The following is a 15,127-nucleotide window of genomic DNA, read 5'->3' on the forward strand; positions in this document are numbered from 1 at the left end:
GAAGCTTCCTTTTAATATCTGGGTCAGTGTTTCAATGGGTGCTGCAGGCTACATTCATGATCAGTACTCTTAATGGCACCGAGTTCTGAATAACAGAGGTTCTGCGGGACAGTGTTTTATGGATTCAACTAAATACTTCAGAAAGAAGACCCGTACATACAGTTTTGCCCTCTAGCTGAACAGGAGACACTAACTGCTTATGTCAAAAAAATACATGTGAACAGTAATGGTTGTTTTTGTAATGAATAGGCAGGTGGTTAATAAGAATGTTTCTCTTTTAGCTTGTCACGTACAGTGATATTGAAAAAAATTAGAACTGAAATGTTCATTTATTTCAGTAACTCAATTAAATAACTCAAACACATTGTATAGATTAATTACACAGACTGATGTTTTCAGGCGTTTATTTCTGATAACTATGATGACTGTCTGCTTAAATGTAGCATGTTATTTAACATTATAACATTACACTTTAAAGCAGAATTGTGAGCTTGATGAAAAGTATATTGAAAATCTGCTTAAAGGATGGTTTTCTTAAAAAGTAGTTTTAATAAAAATGAGACACATTCTAAATTACTGAACATCAATCAATCTATCAAGCTCATTTGTATAGCACATTTCAGCTACAAGGCAATTTAAAGTGCTTTACTTCATAAAAACACAAAAATAAAAAGTTTTAAAACCATCATAAAGTCATCAATTCAGAAACCAGTAAAACATTACATTTTGTTGAGTGTCATCACCAAAATCGTCTATGCACATCAAATATGTTGCTCAATGTTCGATTTATAATGGTTCAAATACAACTCTACACAGGTGGGTTTTTAGTCAAGATTTAAAGGAAGTCAGTGTTTCAGCTGTTTTGCAGTTTTCTGGAAGTTTGTTCCAGATTTGTGGTGCATAGAAGCTGAATGCTGGTTCTAGGAATGCAGTGCAGACCAGAATATGACTTTATAACATTTCTCTGACTGGTTTGAAAGAAAAAAAAACTCTTGAAACAATTAATTTAACCAAATCAATTTTTTCTACCATTGAGAGTTTGCAAAAGACAAGAGCACAGCTTTACCTTGAACTAGGAACATTATAGAAACAGAGAGAGATACAATGGAATTTAGATCAAATTGTTTTTATGTGTTAGAATGGCCCAGTCAAAGTCCAGTCTTAAATCCACCTGGGAATATGTCCAATGACTTTCCAATCTGACTGATTTTAAGGCAACTTTTAAAGAAGAATAAGCAAAATCTTAAGTCTTTAAATGAACAAACATATCTCAAAAGAATGCTTCTACTTTTGCCACACTGTTCAGATTTTTATTTGTTAAAAACCTTTTTTAAAACTATGTCTTCCATGCAATGCACAACATTGTGTTCATCTAACACATAAAATTCTACTATTATACATTAAAGTTTATGGTTGTAATGTGGCAAAATGTGAAGAAGCTGTGTGAATACTTTAGCAAGGCATATGAACTTATGAATATTTAAATGTTTTGTGTCTGTTTAGGTTAGGATACTTTTTTTAAAGAGAGAAATGGAGTGTTATGTAAACGGCGCAAGAGGCCATTAATTCCACCCCCCATCCCTACAACACACACACACAGCCAAGCCCCTTTCTCTCACCAAAACACACAAACAAACTCTCCTCACTTTATTTGCGCCAACTATGCATGACCTACTTTGGGAACCTTTCAAGCAACAATTAGCATTTTTGCAAAGTGTCTTCCTCTATATTATCCTTTCCATGGAGAAACTGGAGAAACAGTCAGCTTAATTATAGAAGCTTGGTGCAAACATTTGGGTGAGTTCTTGTAAAACATGAATGATGAAGGCATGCCTTGTTCGATCAGTCAAGTGTATCAGGCACAAACTCCATTTTGACTTAATGTCTCAACAATACGCCGAGAGTTTTTCACAGCACACAATAAATCAATCTAATTGTTCATAGCTCTAATTTATTACAATGAAAACCAATTCTTCGCTCTGTGTGACTGATAAACAAAATCTCACAAGCCACATGAGTGCAGAGCTCTTGTGAGAAAACTCAGAGACTTCCTGCATGGTAGGTAAACAAAAGACAGCCATTGAACAACACAGATTCACACTGCAGCTTGCCACGGCATTCATCAGCAAACAGAAGCACGCACTATGCTTTGTTGCAGCCCTCGTATTCAGTTTCCACCTCCTTTATGCAGTTTGTTAATAACCTCGACAACATAAGGGAATGCCAGCAGTAGGTAACAGAGAGAGGATCCCCAGTTGCAAGCCAGGGCTTAGAGGATTTCTGGCACTCTGTCGCCAGCCTGTGAGTCGGGAAGAAGTTCAACTAAGGACAGGACAAGTTTTCAAATCCCAGCAGCGTTGCGTCTTGTAAAGCATCACACTTTTATTATAGTCTTAAGTTTGGCCTAGAAAGTGAGCTGTTCCTGTTGTTGGCAGCAGTGTTGTGCACTTGTGCATAAGTGTGGGGGAGGGTGTGGAGATGTTTTAAGACGCCTTATTCAGATTTACAACAAAAGCATCTGGTTATTGTATCATCTCTTAAAAAATAATACATTGTTTCCATAAGCTAAACAAACAGGTTCATAAAACTTTCTTCATTACAAAACAATATGCCTAAGTGTCGCTTTTGAATTTAACTTAATAGGATCAGACATAATTCTTAAAAACTACTGTTTATTTGAAAGTAAAAAAGGCATTTCCACATTAAATCAAATACTTATACCTAATAAAAAACAATGAGTTTCCTCTTTATACCAATGCCAAAATGCATTTGATTGTTTTTGTTTGATGCTTTTCTTTAATTTTTCACTGACTATGTAAAAAATTGTAAATTTGGCAACTTTAATGATTAATATTGTTCAGTGATTCACTGATTTGGCATTTGGACTCTAATGTGGTTTAAAAAATGCAGCGTATTCCCAAAAAATTACATCATAAATAAAAATGACTACCAGCTTTATATTTTACCATTAATACAACAATTTTTAAATTCATTTTGTGCTTGTAATAGATATCTTTGTTCTTAACCCAGATATCAAGAAGGTTATTCTTGTGTCCCAAGCTGAAACGTTTGCTAACCATAACTCTTACAAAACATTTTAATCTGAAAAAAATAATGGGATCAAAGATCTTGTGTAATGAATCAAAAATCAAAAGTGGAAGGATGCAAAGGAGGCCCACCAGAAGCACAAACCCCACATAACTTAGATCAGATAAATAAATCACTAATTTAAGCTCAACCTTGCTTCTCTCAAATTAATATTTGTAGTGGTTGTCCTTGTCCCCTCCCCCACCTTGGCTGCCCCAGTGGAAACTTTAATAAACCCACTTTAACCTGTAATTAGGCCATCAATCAGTTTATGATATGATTTATTGGGTGCAAAATCTGTTTACTAATGTGATTGCCATTTTATCATCTGACTTGGTGTCAAATTTGCACCTGTTAGACTTTGCACCCTATGAAAGTAAGTTCATTATTTATTGGATGGTTTAAAACACAATCGCTTAAAGTAAATGAATAAAACTAACAACGTGTTTCTGCCTGTTTTAATTTGGTATATTAACAGTTAGTGTGGCTTGACATTTTACTGCAACAAGCAAGAAAATGTGTATATAATCTCCTCATAAAGACATTGGTCAATGTGTTTGGAAAAGTTTATTCAACATATAAAGAATCAGAACAAAATAGTTAAGGACTTTTTCTCCACTCTATTTTGTTCGCAGAGAAACGGCTTAAATGTTTCTATAGGTTTTCTGTAACACCATACAGAAAACTGTAAGCAGCTAAAAATGACCACAGGTTAGCAGGTCAGATGTTAGCTGTTCTACTAGTTCTACTATTTATAATAATAATAAAAAAGAAACTGCTTTTAAAGGAGAAGTACTGAGTATTTTCCGGGCACAAAGTGACATTTTATGCAGAGTCAAGTGACAATGTTACCTCCAGTTGTTATAAAAATACTGCATATCTCAAATAAAACGCTATCAAGTGCTCAGTAGCATTTTTACCAGCATTTTACTGAGAAGTAGCTTGTAGGTTGCGCTTAGCAGATGTGCAGATCCACCAGGTGCTTGCTAATTGCTGCTGCCGCTAGTCTGAAGGGTCTGAGTGGGGAAGTCATAGGGAAGGGATGCTCTGTGAGGCAGAAGCTTGACATGGATTCTGCAGCTCCAAGGAAGGGCTTCATGGATAGGAAAGATCTGATGTAGTGGTCGGTATTACAAGAAATTTTTATATTTATATTATATATTTATGTTATTTTTTGTTATAATTTGCTCTATAGAAGAAGACACTCAAAGATTGTTTACTTAATTGAACTTGGAGCGTCGCAGGTACGCAGAAGACTATATGAGATACTATTTTATTGTAAAACAAAGGTGTAACACCAAGATGTGCAACCCGGTTGGAATAAAAAAAGGAAATTGTCACGTTGCTGGGGAACAAAGAGAGTCAGCTTGGTGGGGCTATCATGATATCACCCGGCGAAATTTGCAGAGATAAAAAGTTCTCAGATCTGGTGCAGCACTGTGCAGCAGTAAAAATCCACCTAAAACTCACCACTATTCTTCTCAGCTCTGCTTCAGCTGAAGACACAAACAGTCTGGACATCAAGCATGACCTTAACCTGCTTTGTTTAGTTATCAGGTGCAAAAAACTTGCACAACACTCCAATTTATTCCTGCAAATTCAGATTTATGGCGTTAGAGTCACAAATAAGTTTAAATTTTGTTTTGCTCAAGTTATTTCGAAGCATAATATTTTATTTAAGTAGACAAATCCTGAGCAGCTGAGAAAGCACTGCTCTATAAATGTTAAAATTTTATCCTTCAGGCCCAGTTTTAGTATTCAGAAAACCATGCTGAGGGGTTTTATGTATTCATCTTCAATCAAGATTGTTTAATGAATTTTAAAAGAAGTACAAAAGTCCAACACCTCCTCTTGCAATAAAAACAAGATAAAGGTCTGTTTTCTTTTTAAAATGACAACAAAAGTCTGGAAGCTGAACAAGATCTTTACATTAAATAAAGGAAGGTTGTCTTTTCTGTTGAGTGGCATTAGTTTAATCAGTACATTTTTCACAGCTAGACACAATGACTAACGAGTTAAAAGCATTTATTGAGCAACCTACTATATTTACTTATGTGCGCAAAATACGTTGGAGTGTCTGAAATGACACAGTTGCTGAGAAACTGTCACATCTACAATTATGCAACAACAAAGTCAAAGCAAGAGAACAAAAGAACACTTTTTTTTTCAAAAAGCAACATGACATAAAAAGAAAATACAAACCTGTGACCTAAAGTTTATCTCAGGACCAGATTAGCACGTTTTAAATGATTAAATATTCTCCATCTTACACAGGAATGTGTATAATTAAAATTTAAAACGGTGGCGAGTCTGTCATTTTCTCCCTCCTTCACCTGGAAGGTCGTTCCACCAAGCCAAAGATGCAGCTACCCATTTTAGAGTCAGGAACACATAATGCACTGGGAGCCCCTGTGCATGCCTGGTGTCGGGAATTTAATTGGATATTAGTATCCAATGGTGTCTGAATTAATCAAATCATTTCCATCCATTAATTTAGTGGAGGAACATACAATTAAAGTCTTGTTAGTGTTCTCTCAGGAGTGTGCCTTTTCATCCCTCTGCAGAACATTGAGAGTTGGCCACAGTCCAGGCGAAAGCATTTTTCCGGCTCAAATCTCATACTTCCTTGCGATGTCAAGTTGCAGAATCTGGTTTCAGGCAAAGAGCACGGAAAAATGTCAATCTGTTGTGTGGGTTGCTTTTTCAAAGGCTGGAGGACATGTTTAGATGTTTTAATTAGAAACTTTAAAACTAGGAAAATTGTTGAAAGCTTCAGTTCAAATTTTACAATCAGCTGGATTATGAAATTAAAAGATGAAAAGTTGTCTTGGATTAATTCCGCCTGGTAAAACATTAATTTGTAAATTAGAGATGTCACATGAGGAGAAACTTCAAGAGACTGGATCAGCAGGTAAAACACTGAAAAATCAGATTTTTCTTTTCCTATGGTTGAAATTAATCAAAACCATTTTCATTGAATGCATTAAACAGCAAAATGCTCCATTCTGGTTTAAAAAGAAGGAAAAAAACCAAATAAGAAGTCATCCATCCGTTTTTTGTCCATACTCGCTAATCCTTGCAGGGTCACGGAGGGCATGTGTCTGTCTCCAGAAGTCATTTGGTGAGAGATCACCAGTCCATCATGTTACACACAAACACAACAACCATGCATGCACACACTCACTCCTAAATGCTAGCTAAAGAAACCAATGAACTTCACAGTGAAAGAAAATTGGAGTACCTGGTGAGAACCCATAACCGTCCGCACCACAGGAAAAAAACAGGAACAGAACAGGAAAAAAACATGCAAACTCCCTGCAGAAAGAGCAAATTACTGCAACTCTATTCAGCTGAAATACCTCTATCAACTTGTTTTGTGTGTTGTAGTCCTAGCCTAAATCGCTAACAAAATTGTCCATGATTGTGTAAAAAGAGATTTGCGGGTTTGCCAGGGGCCAAATTTCCTTCATGTGACCATTTTGCAACAATTGTACTTTTAATCCTCTCAAAATATGTGCATCCATTTGCTCAAATGTATCAAATTAGTTGCACCAGTGTAATGCTTAAAATAAATTCTGACGTCTAATGACGGCACTTGGAAAAATGTAATGTTTCAATTGGTGATTTTTGTGTTTTTATGATGTAAAGCATTTTGAACTGCCTTGTTGCTGAAATGTACAAATACAATTACAATTTGATTTGATTTGATAAATGAATTCAAGTAATAAAATGATGCTAACCCAAAAAATACAAAATGACCTTCTGGCATTTTATATTGCTTTTTTTAGGTAATTACCACTGTTGGGACATAAAGATCAATAGTTGTGCTTTTAATGGATGTAGAAGCTTAAAAGAAAAAACCACAGCTGGACATCTCTCCTGAAGTTCTAAACTGACCAAATCAAAAGTTTTATATGTAAGGTAACACTACTGATAGGGCCTATAAAACAATAGTTCTGATTTTAATCTCAGTATTTTGTTTTATTTTTCTCAGAACTTGCGCCACATTCTGATTTATTTCCTCTGAATTCAGACTTTTGATGTCAGAAAAAAAGTCAGAATTCAAAGACTGAATTCAGAATTCAGAGAAAAAAAAGTGGAGAGTTTTGAGAAAAAAAAGTTACATTGTGACATTAAAGACAGAATTCGGAAAAAGGAGATTCTGAATTCTTGGATTTGGAGATTGAAGTCAGAATTCTGATATTAAAGACAGAATTCTGGGATTAAAGACAGAATTCTGGGATTAAAGTCAGAATTCTGGGATTAAAGTCAGAATTCTCAGGGAAAAAAGTTAAAATTCCAATTAAAAAAAAACTCAAAATTTTGAGATTAAACTCAGACTTTTGAGAAAAAAGTCAGAAATCCAAGATTAAATTCTGAATTCATTTTTTTCTTCAGTGGCCCTAACCCTCTTCCATAGATATGACAAGAGACTTGTAGTAAAATAAGCTAAACATGTTGCTGTTTCACTCTACCTGGAACATATCTGTATCTATCTATAGTTTCTATATGTGTTTTATATTTGCATTGTATTAAAGTATGTATATTGTTTTTCCCTTTGTGGGCTCCTGCCTCCCCGCCTCGCTGCCATGTGGCCCACCACTTCCTGTCATCCTGTCTGACATTAGGTCTAAGCTGGATCTCATTAGGACCAAGGTGGCAGTGATCCCGTCAACATCGCTTTGGCTCCTGCCATATGGGTTGCCTCCAAGGCAACGGGGCTGTATCAGTCTCCGCAGAGCTGCAAGCCTTGTTATAGCACATGCACAAACACACACAGACGGAGTATCTACTCTTTAGACAAGTGTGCACAGCTCATATAAAGCAGAATAAACACGTCAAACCCAGAGGATAGAAAAATCATGATAAGGTGAAATGCAGTATAAATAAACTCAAACACAGATACGTCTGAGCAGCCCCAGAGCTCGCTTCAACCGAGTCACAAGTATTTTATAAGGAGCGCAATAATTAAATGGATAATCAATCAGCTCAAGATTTTCAAGACTAAGAATAAATCTAACCAGGTGAACTTGCTGCCAAATATATATTTTGCACTGCTTTGGAAAAGCATTCAACTCCTATACTTAAATTTTTCCTTACAACCACAAAGTTCAAAGCAATTTTTTAAAGATTTCACATGGTAAACCAACACACGAAAGCCCAAAATTGTAAAGTGAAAGGAACTTGAACTGGGAGCTGTAGTCTTTAGGCGAAAACCTGGTTACACCCCGAACCGGTTCATTGAAGGGCAACACAGAGACACACAGGAGGACAAGCAACACATTCATACCTAAGGGCAATTTAGACACCAATTAACCGAACAGTCATGTATCCAGACTGGAGGAAGCCAGAGTACCCAGAGAGAACCCGCCCATTATTTATGCTCTCGACAAATTTAGCCATTAATATGTATTTTCCAGCCACATAGTGCTATTTTATATCGCAATCAAGTAACTATGTTAACTTCAGTTGTTGTAAAAATGCTGTATATATTGTATTGTAAATGCTGTAAATTTACTTTGTAATTCAACATCTTGAAATTGGACCTGTCTGTTTAAGAAACTCCTGCTCTTTCTGAAACTCTGCCTTCAGAAAGTCATCACAACATTGCTACTCTATTAACCCTTTAAAGTTTTTACCAGCGTTACACCAAGCAGTATTATTCTAAATATGGAGGCACAACATGAAGGATTCAACTTTTTTCACCCACTAATTTCACTTCTAATAAAATTTCATTGCTTGTTTGATTTTATTAATCATTTATTTTCATTTGTTTTAAACAAACCTGCTATGTTTCAGATCTTAATTATTTATAGCTCTATTTTCTGTGCAAACTTCTTTATTTTACCAAAGTATTTAGTTGTGTTAGTCATGTAAATAATTTTTTCTTGATAATTTTTTCTTAGCAATCTTTTGTGACCCTCAATTACTTTCAACTTGGCAGTTCTGGGCCATGACGTAATAAGTTTGGGCACCACTGTCCTCACAGGACAAGCTGAATAATATGTCCAGATCAATGATTGAATGGTTCAGATTTATATGTATTATTGTAATAAAATGGCCCAGTCAAAGTCCAGATTACATTAAACCACAGAAACGTTAGTAATTTTTCCCTCTTTAACAATTAAACACTACTTTGTTTGATCCTATCACTTAAAATCTAAAGTAAAAATGGAAAATGGAAAAAGTGTATAGATATTTTTGCAATGTATTGTATCTAACAGTTTGTCCTGCTAAATCAGAACCAAAAATAACAGCAAGTGAACTAAAAGCTAGGGTGAGCAGGACAATCAGTGAGCTCTTCAGGAGAATAAACTGATAATGTGTTTATCACCTGTCCAACTTCCAGAACATAATGACCTTAAAGATCAGCAATTTTACTGGTATTTAATACGCATCTGTTTATACTTTTTCATTGATGTTTTTTGGGTTTAACGGCTTAAGTTACAGCTTACACATTAACACTTTAATTATGTACTTTCTTCAGGTGAATCTGGTAGACCAGAACAAAACTGAACCTCAACATCTGGGTTTGATTTCTATCATCTTAGCAAGCTAGCACAGAGTTGCTTTCCCCTGGGCCTCAACGTAATCAGCTGTTTATTACACGTGTTTGGCAACAAAAGCTTGTAATGATCAGACATTTATTATTTATAATGCTTCCAACAGACTACAATAAACAGCTATTTGCATTGGAGGAGATCTCAGCTAGACGTCCTGATAAGATACCAATAAAATGTGTCTATATTTATGGATTGCTTGGAGATAAGAGCTAAACTTTGTCTTGGTGTTGCAGTGCAGCACAGGAAAATGATGTCATGTCTGCGACCTGAACCTTGTTGTGTAATTCCAGTTTCCACTGTGTCACAATGCATTTTATGTGCTTTAAGTGTTACTGATTCCATTTTGCAGTTCTCAAGGTACACATCACTTATGAAACATTCAAGAGGAATACTCTGAAAGACAAAAGTAAAGCTGCTCTTCAAATTTCAACCAGAGACTCCTTAGAGATGCGTTTTCTTCCTCTTACCTTGACATGCTGTCAGCGATGCAGTTCTGACCCGAGAAGCCTTCACTCCTGGCTGACAGCGAACCCTGTGACATCCCTGGCCGAGATTTCCACGACTCCATTAACGCCGTTACAGGTGAAATTAGATTCAACAAAGGGTTGGACGGGTCTCTCATGTCATGCCGCGTGAATGACATTGTTCCTTGCGCTCCAATCTGGTAATGGAATGAGTGTCCGCCGGAATTAACTCCAACAATGGCGGAGGTGGACATGCTGTTATTCTCTTGGTAATAGCTGCCGTCATTGGACTCCTGTTTGACCCCTTTAGACAGTACATTATTGGAGAACAAGTCTGTCTCATAGTTCCCATTCACAGAAGAGACTGGGGGCCCTAGGATCCCAGAGAGACTGTACTCGTCTATGTTGTTCCTCAGGGATAAATATGTGGTCTCGGATGCGGGGAAGAGGCCAAGGGACGGCGACGTCTCTCCGAAGGGCTGCTGGTTCATGCAACCCTCATTTTTGTTTGGCTCACTCTTAATCTGCGTGATTAATGGCGCGCTGCTCACGTTACATTTGGAGCTGCCGAGACACATGCTCCGGAAGTCAGTTTCAGGTTCATTCTTGATGTACTTAACCATGCCCATCTGGTCCAGCCCCACGCTGAACACCTCCCCGTCCACCATCTCCACTTTAGGGAACTCGAAGTTCTTGAAATCTGTGTCTCTGGTCATCCCCTCTGCGTCCGGACTGTTGGTGTCGTTCTGAACCAAACCTATCCCACCAGCCGGACTGGACACAGGAAACCCAACAGAGGAGGGGTTCTGGGGGCTGCTGGCAGCCATAGGGCCCCCAGAGGCCGGACTGGAGATGGACAGCCTTGCTGTGTTACTGTTATTAGTAGCGGCAGTACAGCTGCCACAGGTGGGGCTGGAAACAGACGACCTAATGTTACATGTAGTGCTGCAGGATGGAGGGGATCGCACGCTGCTCATGCTTTGTGGGCTGGACATGGGGGACCTCATGACATTAAGCGGACTGGTCAGCGGAGGTGAACCGACTGTGCTGGACTCTACAGGGCTACATGTGACTGAATTCCTGCTCTTGATGTTGGCTAGAGTTGCTGCGCACAAAGTCTGGCTTCCAGGGCTGCTGGCAGACGAGCATAGTGGTCCAAAGCATGTAGGGCTGGTTGTAGATGACACCATGTTGTTGCTGCCTCCGGGGCTTGAGATGCAGCTGGACGTCTGGGGACTGCAAGACAGGGAGGACACGAGCATGGACGCTGAGCTAACTACAGTCCCAGTGGTGCATTCCCTGGGAGTGGCACCTGGCTGTTGAAAGCCAAAGGGTTTCAACTTGGGGCTCTTTTTGGAGCCGCACTGGTTCTCCTCCAGCGAGCGCCCACACACTGGGTAAGGTTTCCCTGGGCTTGAGCTGCCTCCATGATGGCTGAAAGCAAAGTCCGCCTCTCTGGCAGCGTTCATATACAGACCCATAGACTCAGCCACAGTCTTGGAAAGCTCCTTGGAGTCCATTTCCTGTTTAAGACCATGCAGGGTGTTGTTGAAGTGTGGGAGAACAAATGGCTGGCTCTGGCTGAGCTGAAGCGTTGGCTGCTCCTGCTTCTTGGTATTCTTGTCTTTGCTGTCGGCTGCCAGGCTTCCAGCACAGCAGCTGACATTGACTACGTCCATCAGGATGTCGCTGCTAGTCAGACTCGAATCCTCCGTGCTGCAGGAGTACTCCATCGTGCTCGGGGCTTCAGACCATTTATTCTCTGCGTCTTCTCCATCAAAGAAACTTTGGTATCCTTTGGTCTCCATTGCTGGCTCATTGAGTCACCTAGCAAACAAACAAAGCACTTATTATGGATATTAGATTGCAAACTGCTTAGTTTAATTAGACCTGTCACAATAAGCAATAAATCAATTAAATGTATTATAAATTGAAACAAACTCAATAATTTCCATATGGATGATTGATCATTTTTCTCTTTTTTTTTCTTTCTACCAAAAACTGGATGATAAAAGTCATCTGTCTGGTGCTTTGGTCTTAACTAGCTCTTTTTTTTTTTGAAGAACAATTGTGTTATTACGTAGATAGACTTTGTTCATTTCCTTTGGAAGACTTTAAACTGTTACTGCCAGTTTCAGGGAAATGTTCAATGTAGTTTAAAGTTTATTGATAATTGAGAATGTGTTCTTCAATTATTATGCCATACCACTACTTAAAAATGGTTCCAAAACCACAATATTATGGTTTATCAGCATAACTTTTGGGACAATTTATCATCCAGCAAAATTTGTTATCGTAATAGGCCCAATGAAAGTAACCACCAAAGTGGATTATACTGTATATTTTTTGCCAGACCAAGAGAAATTTTAAAACAGTAGTATAGCTGGTAATTATTCCTGTTTTATTAATATTTGTACTGATATTTCATACAATTTTCCCAATGCAGTTGTATTTATGTTTTTTTTTTTAATTCCACCTTGCTTCAATGAAAATTTAATGTGCTGTCTATTAGTCTTATAACCATGTGAATTTATTTGCTTTCTCCTCAAAAAGAATAAATACTAGAATCTCTTAAAAAACAAAAGAAGCAGTTGAATCTGCCCAAGTACCACTAAAGAGTTGCCATCACTTAAAAACTTGATTTCTTTTTCCCCAATAAATACCCTGATTTTAAATAAACATTGCAGCAAATCACTAAATGATCCGCTTTAAAAAACTATTTTTTAAAAACAGTCCAGGCATCTTGAAATAAAATATATTTAGATCAAAAAAATATGCACAATAATATGCTGTTATTGTGTATATAACAGTAGATTATATGCACAATAATATAAAACACCAAAAACAGGCAATTTGCTGTTTTTGCAAAAATAAAATGGCATTGTGAAGTTTTTTTTTTTTAATGCTTTTGAAAATGACTGGTACAAGTACAGTATGTGCATTAAATAAAAGTTGCACAATTTTACATAAAGATCATTGAACTACAAAGGCCATAAAACCAGGGATTTGTTATGATGGTATAGCTATCTTCTTTATATATATATATATATATATATATATATATATATATATATATATATATATATATATATATATATATATATATATATATATATATATATATATATATCAATTCTTAGAAAATTAATGTCTGTTTTTTCTTTTTCTTTCTTAAAATGTGTCCCCAGAGCAATATAAAGAAATAAGACTTCTTCTCTACAAGTCTGGATCATATTTTCTCTCTCTATAAATCGTCTTGTCGCTGAATTTCGGCAATGTGCAATCTGACAGCAGTACGAAAAAAGCGCAAACTGAGGGTTAATTAATCTCCGTGACGTTGTCAGCTTCCCACCTCATCTGCGCCCCTATTGGACGGCTCAGTCTAAAGTCCCTCAGCTTCATCAGGTCGCGCAGTGATTGGACCGAAAGCTGTCACTCAATAGTTCCTGCTTAGGAGACCACAACATTGCTGCGACACAACTTCAGCTGTAGTTTGCATACACCGGGGCATCAATATGATGTTTGAATAAAACAATCTAACAGTTAAAATCAACGCATTTGCAATCATAGCACACCACTGTGTGATATATGTTTATTGTAGGCTGCCATGCACACATTAGATCACAGCAAGAAGGAAAATTTGACTGAATTAAACTTCGATTTCGACTTAATGCAAAAAATATTCCGTTGCATTCGTTTTCACTTTTGGTTACTGTTGTAACCTGTTCGTTAGCGCCCAGATATAAAAATGTGAAGACTAAAACATACTTCATATTGAATAATCCTGTTTATGGTCCGCGGCGGAAACTCTGCCTCTGGGACTTTCTGCACATCTCTCCATTTTGACGGTGCGCAGAAATTATAAAGCACAAGGAATACAGGCGATTTGCTATTTTTTTTGTTGCAACTATGAAGTTACTTCTGCGACTTTTGCTACTTTATGAATGAAACAAAATATTTGAGCAGAAAAGAGGAAAATGTAAATGATTTAAATCAAATTTTTGTTATTTCCAACAATCTCCAAAACATCAATTCAGACATTTGAAATCTATTTCAAAATACCACTTTGCTGTTCATGTCTTAAGGATGAAACGGTGTGCATAAACTTCTCGGAGAGTTTTATTATGGAGCAGACGGAAAACTGGCTGCCCCGGATGAAAGTTGTTAGATTTCTCTGTCAGAGTAATCCGACCTGGGATGCGAGTGTTTAAACATCCGACCGGACAGCGTGTTCCCTTAAATTATCATCCAAAAGCAGCGCCAAATTAAAATGCACACTGTGAAACGCGGAGCTCCGTCCTTCCTTACCTTAATTACGACATTCAGAGTTGTCAGGTGGCTGTGTTGCTGGGCAGCGGTAATCCAGAAGACAGGGGAGGACAGACGCGCACTGCAAAGTGAATAAATATCAACAAACGCGCTCTAACTACTCTTCCTGACACATCGCTGTCAGTTTGACAGCTAAACGCACACCGTAAAAGTCTACTGCGTATTATCTCTAGTAATCCTCAACGGCGAGCCGCTGCTCCTGACAAGACGAGCCTCAGCGATGGGTCGGGCGGCAGCGGCGCATAATCTCACATTATGGCTGTAATTTCGCAGATTAACGAATCTGGGGCCCTGCATTTTTTTAATTTTTTTTTTTTTTTAAGAGGAGTAATAAAATAAAAAAAACGCAGGAGTCGGTTGGACTTGCAGTCAGAGCGACGTCATTCTGTGCACATGGACCCTCCTACTGCAACGAGTGCAACATAAACTCCGAGGAGCAAGAGGGGGGGGAGGCGTGCGACGGAGGGAGGGGCTCTCCGAGCGCAGGTAGACCGAGCAGTCTGGAAATAGGGCACCGCTCTCAGATCAGAAAAAAAGCTCCTTTTCATTACTGATCTGTTTGATTTCACTTCAACATAACGTCCAAGATTCTCTTCTGCTTCCCATTCTGTCTCATTTAGACATCACAACATGAAGTGCTGCCATGTTTTTTTGTTTTTTTCCGTTTCCCCAGCTTTAAAATAG

General features: G+C 37.8%; 1 protein-coding gene across 1 annotated transcript in view; it reads right to left on the minus strand.

Annotated features, from left to right (window-relative positions):
- Positions 1–14,860, minus strand: part of nr3c2 (nuclear receptor subfamily 3, group C, member 2) — a 104,061-nt gene extending 89,201 nt beyond the window's left edge. The window contains exons 1-2 of the mRNA XM_032562544.1: positions 14,423–14,860; positions 10,118–11,941 (exon numbers count right to left, since the gene is read on the minus strand). Of these exons, the coding sequence (XP_032418435.1) occupies positions 10,118–11,922 (1,805 nt within the window). The 5' untranslated portion in view covers positions 11,923–11,941; positions 14,423–14,860. The remainder of the gene's footprint in view (positions 1–10,117; positions 11,942–14,422) is intronic.
- Between the last annotated feature and the right edge of the window lie 267 nt (positions 14,861–15,127).

The sequence above is a fragment of the Xiphophorus hellerii genome, chromosome 5, assembly GCF_003331165.1.
Source record: "Xiphophorus hellerii strain 12219 chromosome 5, Xiphophorus_hellerii-4.1, whole genome shotgun sequence".
Classification (NCBI taxonomy): Eukaryota; Metazoa; Chordata; class Actinopteri; order Cyprinodontiformes; family Poeciliidae; genus Xiphophorus; species Xiphophorus hellerii.